General features: G+C 50.1%; 1 protein-coding gene across 1 annotated transcript; it reads left to right on the forward strand.

Annotated features, from left to right (window-relative positions):
* The first annotated feature begins 143 nt into the window (after positions 1–143).
* On the forward strand, positions 144–8,360 carry Cd72 (CD72 molecule). Its single transcript, XM_023716003.1, has 7 exons — positions 144–184; positions 1,735–1,935; positions 2,028–2,138; positions 2,600–2,671; positions 3,169–3,258; positions 3,566–3,901; positions 7,697–8,360. The coding sequence occupies exons 2-7, from the start codon at positions 1,854–1,856 to the stop codon at positions 7,897–7,899; spliced, it is 894 nt and encodes a 297-aa protein (XP_023571771.1). The 5' UTR covers positions 144–184; positions 1,735–1,853; the 3' UTR covers positions 7,900–8,360.
* Positions 8,361–8,565: the final 205 nt, after the last annotated feature.

The following is an 8,565-nucleotide window of genomic DNA, read 5'->3' on the forward strand; positions in this document are numbered from 1 at the left end:
TTTTTTTTCGGAACCAGGGATTGAACTCAGATCCTTGAGTTTGCCAGTCAAGTGCTTATCCTACTGAGCCACCTCCCCGGCCCCTTTATTCGTTTTTTTAAAAGTAGTGTCTTGCTATGTTTTCCAGGTTGCCTGCAGTCTGGCAATTCTCCTGCCTCCACCTTCTGAGCAGCTGGGGCTATAGGTATGTGCCACCACCTCTGGGTAGGAAAGACTATATTTCTTTGACTCACCTCTGCCTAGGAAGCTGCAGCACTCCTTGGTCACTATGCAGCTCTATGCTCATGGATCCCCTTATCCCCTGCAGGGTGCACAAGGTCAGGACTGCCACAGGCTCATCCCAAGTGCCCCAGCAATAGGTGCCCCCGGCCGTCAGCCCCAGCCCAAGACTGTTTCAGAGGTGCTGCCTCTGGGGCTCCTACTCACTGGATTCAGCTTGGATATGGAGACACCATAGGCTGGCAGCCTTAGTGTGGAAGAAAGAAGGGCTTGGCTGGCTGTAGCTATGGTCAGTTGGGCAGCAAAGTGGAAGGGACCAGGCAAAACTGTGTGGCAAGAGTTTTGGGTGTTTGCTGGGAAACCAGTCACGCCTGTGTTTCCTGCAACCCTGAGAAGCTGCCAGGACATCTGAGTGAGGACATCTCTTTGTGGCAGTTCAGTGAGGCTAGCAGAAGAGCAACTGCATCCATGCTAATGCCCACCCTGATGGGAGGCATGACCCCACTTATGCCTCCAAATGAGGAGCCCCAATCCATGGACCTCTGACTCTGGAACATGTGGCCAGAGAGAGTCCTTGTTTGGGGGCCAGTTTTTGGGTTAATAATATCCCTTAGTTATTGCCAGCTGCTCAGATCTACAATCTCCCAAACCAGTGTATGGTGAAAGATAAATAAGAGGCAAATGGAATGATTTCAGGGTTCCAGGAGGATCAAAGCCCACTCACAGAATTTGAGATTCTCTCAGGGCTAAGACCAAGACCTTCTCTGGGTGGCCCATATTTATTTAGTTCTCAGAAGAAGGGAGGGGAATACTCCAGAAGGGTGGAACTGCTTGGGGGCTTCTCCAAATTAATCCACCCAGGAGTGACATGTCTGAGGCTACAGTCTTTATCTAGTTGAGGTTGGATCCAGGTGTCCTTGGCTGTGACCTTGTCTCGTCCTTTTAGGCTTCATGGCTTCAGCCTCCAATTATAGGATTCAGCAGGGACCAGTGGCACATAGAGGTTCACTTACTATGAACCCACTGCCCATCTCAAGACAGGAGCCTAGGCCTAGGGCAGACTCACAAGTAAACATGGGAAGCAAATTGGTTAATGTAAGTCCTGCTCAGGGCTACTTTGTAGTGGTCTTCATCACTACTGAAAACCCCCAAGTGACAAAAAGGTAAGGCCAGTCTGATGGAGCCTCACCATAGTGGATTGGCTGGGAGATGGTCTGGGGTCAGCTGGGCACATGGAGCTCCAGTTACCCATTAATGAACTGGCAGCCAGGAGGGTAGGAAGGGTGCATTAGGGCAGATAACCAGAAGGATAGGTGTTTGAACCTCAGTAGTGTGAGGTCAGATGGGGTCTAGGACACTTAAAGGTAGGGGACACAGTTGCCCTGCCCCCACTGTCATGCTCTGAACCTCAGTGTCCCTTTCTTGCCCCTCTGGGTCTGACCCAGGGATGCCTTCCGGTTCACTGAGCCCATCTGTCAGAGACTTACTCGCATCTTCCTCTTTTGTGTCTGGAAGTCAGAAGACAGAGTGCAGTCACAGAGAGAACACCGAGCCTGACTGAGGGACACAGTGGCCAAAGAGGCTTGGTGCTTGTGGATGAAGGGCGATCGGCAGGGACACAGGTGCTGAGGACCATGGCTGAGGCCATCACCTATGCAGACCTGCGGTTTGTGAAGGCTCCCCTGAAGAAAAGCCTCTCGGGTCGGTTAGGACCGGGTAAGAGGGAAGGAGCCTTCCTGGGTCCTGCATCCCTAACCTCTTCCATGGGCCATTCCTGACACTTACTTTGTGGTTCCTCTTCTATGCAGAGGCAGAGGACTACGAGGATGGAGATGGGGAACTCACCTACGAGAACGTACAAGTGCCTACAGTCCCAGGAGGGGTGGCTTTGGCTTCCTCTGGGCTAGGGGATAAAGCAGGTAAGGGAGCCTGAGGGTGTGATCTGCGGAGCCTTTGGCAGGAGAGATCGGGAAGGAGGGCAGTTTTGGGAGAAGAGAGGAACCAGAATTTAAGGATAAAAAGGAGCCAGGAGAAAAGACTGACTGGGCAAGGTGGGAGACCTTAGTGGGGTGATGAGTGCTGTGGGATGGATGGGGCAGCTCTGGGGGAAATGGGCTCTACTGGGAAACCGGAGGTAGAGCAGAGAAAAGAGGGCAAGAAGCAGATGAAAATAATGGGCCGGGGTGCGGGCGGCAAGTAGTGGGGTGAAGGGTAACCCGGGGGAGAGAGGGAGCTGAGAGCGTCTGGGGCACCTGGCACTCCAGAGCAGGTTCAGAGGGCGACGCGGGCAGTCCGGAGCCTGGGCACGGCGGGGGACGGGTGAGTAGTGGGGTGTTCCTGGGGGCTTCCCACGTTCTCACGGTACGTCCCCCTTCCGCAGGGGTCAGTTCGGAGCAGACGGCTACGTCCTGGGGTTCCGTGACATCGCGAGCGGCTGCGCGGATTCTCCCCTGTGGGTGTCGCCCCTCCTGAGCCCCTCGCTTGCCACCCACAGCTGCCCGCCCCTGCACTGGTGGCCCGGAGGCGCCCGCGCCTTTCCCTGCCGGCGTTGGCGCTGGGCGCGGCGATAGGGGCCGCGGAGGCAGCCGCGCGACCTGGTTTCCACCCAGCACGGCCTCTATCCTAACAGTAGACGGGATCACAGCCCGCCCCCTTGCGGATGACCCCACTTCACACATCCCTCTCCTGAACCCTTTTCTTCTCCCCTCCCTTACGGGGCACTGCCCCTTAATCCTCCTTACCACGTAAGCCCTTGGTCCAAAACACCCCTAATTCCTACTTGCAAAACATCCACTACCTGACAAAAGCCACAAATGCTCCTTTGCTGCTCCCTTAGCGGTGCTTGAGGTGCTCCAGGAACCTCCCCAGTGCTCATCCTCTCAGTCGATATATGCAGTATACATATATATATTTTCAGGGACTGACACCCACCCTATCTCTGTCCCCAAGGCCAAGCCACCTGTTTGCAACATCTCCTGCTCGGCCTGCTCCTCACCTGCCTACTGTTAGGGGTAGCCTCCATCTGCCTGGGAGTGCGCTGTGAGTATGGCTGCCCCATTTCCCACTCTCCCCAAACTCCTCATCTGTCTCCCCAAACTGCCCTTCCTCAGCAGGGCCCTAGTCACTGCCCCTGACAGCTTTGCTTAGTGTCTGGCTCCCAGCCTGGTCTGTGCTACAGTGCCCTGGCCTCCTAAATCATCCTTACCTAGCGCAGTGCCTCCTTGAGCTTTAGGCAGTCAGGTTTTATAGTGCAGCTTTTTAGAGAGAGAAAGTTTCAAGAAGCAGAAAAAGGGCTGGTGCTGCTGTCTTACAGCATGAGGGCACCTCTCTTTTTATGGCCAAACAGATCTGCAAGTTTCTCAGCAGCTCCAGCACACGAACAGGGTTCTGGAAGCCACAAACAGCAGCCTGTGGCAGCGGCTCTACCAAAAAATAACTCAGCTGGGGCAGAAGGAAGGGGAACTGCAGGAGTCCAAGAAAGAGCTGGCTCAGAGGCAGGAAGAGCTCCAGAAGGAGCAGAATGTGCATCAGGTTGCCAGGGACCAGCTGCACACCTGCCAGGCGGACGAGGAGAAGATCAAGGAGACCTTGCAAGGGGAGCAGAAGCAGAGAGAGGCCTTGGAGCGGAGGCTGGGCACCATGAGGGAAACACTGAAGCCCTTCTTCAAATGCTCCTCAGAAGGTATCTGCTCCGGAGGGGGGGATGTGAGGGAAGGACCAGAGTGAGGAGACTGGAAAGGGCATGTCAGTTCTCAGATCACTGAGTCCTTTGGGAAAGAGGCAGGGAGCTAGAGTGGTGGCTGACATGAGCTATGCAGCCTTGGTCTGAGGGAGCAGGGTCAGGCTGCACTCTAGATTTGGGGGACTTACCCTGCCCTAAGGCAGATCAGGCAGGAAGAGAGGGTGGCACCCAGAAATCCACACTGTCCAAAGCAGTTTGGCAAACTCAGGTTTCATCTGGTTGACGTCAGTGGCAATAAACTGGGAACTCCTTGGATTAGATGTGAGGTTGGTGGGTTCGGCCAGGAGGCGTTGTGGTGCATGCCCATAATCCCAGCACTTGGAAGGCTGAGACAGGAGGATTGTCTTGAGTTCCAGGCCAGCCTGGGATACATAGTGAACTCAAACCCAGCCTGAATTACACAGTGAGACCTTGTCTCAAACAAGCAAACAAAACAGAAACAAAAAAGACAAGGGTCGGGCCCGAGTTCAATCCCCGGTTCTGGGAAGAAGAAAAAAAAAAAAAAAAAAAAAAAAATTCATTCTTTAATGATTTATTTATTTTTATTGTTTTGTATTTTAGGGAAGGGTCTACAGGGTGTTCAGGGTCTCACTACTAGATTGGACTCGTAGTGATCCGCCTGTTTACAGCCTCCCAAGAGCTGGGATTACAGGCGTGTGCCACCACAACTAGTCTCAATTGCTGTCTCAGCGCGGGGTCGGCACCCCAGGCCCCTGCGCCTACTTGCAGGCGCTGTAATCCGCTGTAATCAGCTATTTGGCTGGCCCTCAATTCTTTAATAACTTAAAATTTAGTTTTTATTAGTATATGTTTGTGACAGATAATAACTACATTCCTTTTGGGGAGCTGGTACATACACGTATCAAATCTCGATCATTTCATTTCTCTATGCAGTTCTGCCTGGCCTTGAGCTCACTTTATATAACCCACACTGGACTTGAACTTGCAGCAATCCTCTTGCCTCACCCTCTAGAGTGCTGGGCTTTCAGGTGTACCACCATGCCTGGCTATTTTGCCCTTTAAATTATTTATATTATGGGCCTCTCATATTAGAGAAACCATGTGATATTTAACAGTCTGTGTCTGATTTATTTCATTTAGTATTATGGTCTCAGGAGCCATTTCATTTTTTTACGGAACCACCTTCTTTTTTTTCAGTACCGGGGATTGAACTCAGGCCCTTGTACTTGCCAGGCAAGTGCTTATTCTACTGAACTATCTCCCTGGCCCTCATTTTCATACAAATGATTCAAATTTATCTTTCTTTATGATGGAATACTATTCCATATTAATTCACACTACACTGAGATTCCTCAGAAGGTTAAGAAATACTGACTGACATGAAGTGCAGTCTGGATGTGGGTCAAGGCAGCTGAAGTTACCAGGACCTCTCTGGCACTCACAGTGGTGTGTATGTGTGGATTGGGGAGGGTGGTTTAGCGAACTAGAACTCTGCCTGCTTCCACTTTGAAAGCAGGAGCCTGGCCAGCAGGCAGAGGTGGGGGAAGGGCTACCTGAAAGGGAAAGGCAGTGCTGGAGTGAGCTGAGGCTCTAGGAAGGGTACAGGATCGAAGGGACTGGAGGTCTCATGGACTACCATGAGGGTGATGCTTTACCTGGCTCAGGGGCATCTGATGCTCTCCCCAGGCTTGAGACAGCAATATTACGTGCACACCCAGCCCTCCGCTCCTGAACCTTCTGATCCTCTGTGACTCTCAGCTCCGTGCCAGTGCTGCCACCATTCCCATAGCACATCCTGGGTCTCAACACCCCATCGTGCCCCCCTGCCAAGAGGTTGGCTGCAGACTGCTGCTCTCATCGCAACTGCCTCACCCTCCACGCCTCCCCACTCTTCTGGCACTTCACTGGAGGTCTCTGGGGTTCAAACGCCCCTGTTCCTGCCTTCCTGGCAGCTGTCTCCCATCTTTATTTCTTGTTCTTGAGGTTCCATCACTTAGCTACTTACTCTTTTTTTTTTTTTTTTTTTTTTTTTACTTAGCTACTTACTCTTTTTGTCCGTTGTCCTTCTGATGCACTGGACTCATAAAAACTCTACTCTGGATGAACCTAACCAACCACAGTCCAGACTTGCACTAAGAAGTGACAAATTGTGCAACTGATCAGTTTAGTGCCACTGAAACTCTAGAGTCTAAGGCCCCCTGGCAAGTTCTGCAATGACTGCTTTATACTCCATCATAAGTATAACTGTCCCCATCTCCTACCACATCAAACAGCAACTTCTATTTTCCATCACCAAATATGCATATCCTTTTGCCCTTTTTTTTTTTTTTTTTGAGATAGGATCTTGCTATGTAGCCCAGCCTGGCCTTGAACTTGAGGTGGTCCTCCTGCCTCAGCCTCCCATGTACTGGGATCACAGGTATGCACCACCACAGCCAGCCTCTCCTATATTTTATAAAGATAACTACAGTAGCTTTCTGAGTGTTTCCTTAACTATCCCTCCATTCCCTACTCAAACACAATCCATTTTATTTTGCATGTGTGTGACCCGCTCAGCCCACCCTGAGGGCAAGCCTTGAATGGCTTCCAGGGCCCCTCCTTAGTCATGCTCTCTGCCACTAAACTTGGAAATAGCCTGCTCTTAGCCCTGAGGGCAGGGCATGTGGTGCCTGGGATTAAGCCAGGGTCCCTGCACTTGCCTAAGTTTGCCTAAGCAGGCACTTTAGACCACTGAGCTATCTCGTCAGCCCATGCAATCCATTCTTCATATTGGGGCCAGAATAATCCTTTAACAACACAAATGTGATCATGCTGTCAGTCTAGTGTATGTCATCCTGGTAACTTCATTATGTTAAGATGTTGGAATATATATTATGTTTCAGATATACCAGATACTTGGTATATAGTGAGCAAAATTCCTCTAGTTAAACCCTACTTGGCTTTCCTTTCCTTATAATGTAAAAATATAAAATCCTTGAATGGCTTCCAGGGCCCCTCCTTATCCTGAAGTGTGTCACTTACCCACTCAGTCCCTAATATTCCATAGTGGCCACACCAATTTCTATTCTTTTAAGTCACCACAGGACAATATGTCAAGGTGGAAACTGACAGGGGACATGAGAAAATGAAGACCAAAGAGAGGAAGCTTGTGGACAGGGGGTAGTTTTTGAGTGATGGATATAAGACTGATGAGTAAAAACAATGAGGTGGGCTGGAATCAGGAGCTCAGGTTAGGGTGGGGGGTGTTAAGGAAGTCAGTTATTTTTTTAGGGATAGTCAGGAAAAGAAGAACAAAGAAATTTTGAGGTGTAGGGGAGGGAAATGGAGAGTGCCCACAATTTTAGCAAAGCAGGAACCAAGAATGCTTGTGAAAGGGTGAAGAGAGGAGGTGGCCACTGGCTGGAGGTGTTTTGAATATGCAGTGGGGAAAGCTTCAGGTAGCCATGGGATGAACGAAGGAGAGGCCTGTTGACAACTTACCTACAGATGAAGGTAACCAAAACATTGGAGTAGATCATAACATTTTAGAAATTGGGGTTAGTAAAACCAGCCCTATTAATACAAACCTCCCAGATTGTTACAAAGTAACGTTGAATGTTAGGATTTAACTAAATATATACAGGTATGGCAGTTCAAGGGGAGGCAAAATAAAAACAATTATGAAGATCAGGGAGTAGAAGACACTGAGACTAGAAGTGAGGGAATATTGCTAGCAATACTGTTGAGCAGTTGCTTTCATCCTGTGTTGCTGCTGTCACACTTTCTTCTTTGTAGATGCCTGCTGCCTGATGGGATGGACACTGCACCAGAATCGCTGCTTTTACTTCTCATCTACTAAGAAAACTTGGGAGGAGAGCAACAGTCATTGCACATCTCTGTCCTCCAAGCTGGCCATCTTCAGTCAGTCTTCTCAGCCTTATTATTATCATTATTATGTAAGCATACCCTTATCTACAGACAGAAGTGGGTACTGTTAGGTAAGGGGAGGTATGTCAAGTGAGGAAGGGCACTGCACACCTGGCATGCAGACCAGGCCTTACATCGCTCTCCCATAGTGGATAGTCATAGTCATGCTCTCTGCCACTAAACTTGGAAATAGCCTGCTCTTAGCCCTGTGCTCCAGGTGGCTCCTACTGATTGATTACAGTTGGCATGAGAGTGGAAACTCCTGCCTCATCTCTGCTTTCATTTATGTCTTAGCTTTCTGGTCAGCCCTCTGGGCTTTTTAATGGTTCTTTGACTCTTATGGTCTTTCAGACAAATTCCAGCCCTGGGAGGCTAGGGGAAGAGACTGGTTCCCTGGAACAACAGCAGTCCACAGAACAACTCCTATACAGGGGATGGCAGAAATTGCTACTCATTTGGGAGATGTGTTAAAGGGCGTCACTTGCAAGAAGCAGGGACAGCTCACTGGTGAGCTGTCACATATCAACCACTGGCAAGCTGTCATGTGCCAACCACTGGCATATCCCTCTTGCCAAAGCCTGCAGACCTTCTCCTGGGCTTTTGATTTCTTTCATATTTCTCATTGCTCTCTGCTTATCTCTAGTGTCCCGCAATCTTTTCTCAGCAGGATCTCCCCAGAGACTTAAACGAATTGTTGTCAGGTGGTGGCTCAGATTCATACTGGGTTGGTCCAGACT

The sequence above is a fragment of the Octodon degus genome, unplaced genomic scaffold (assembly GCF_000260255.1).
Source record: "Octodon degus isolate 3935 unplaced genomic scaffold, OctDeg1.0 scaffold00045, whole genome shotgun sequence".
In the NCBI taxonomy this organism is placed as follows: Eukaryota; Metazoa; Chordata; class Mammalia; order Rodentia; family Octodontidae; genus Octodon; species Octodon degus.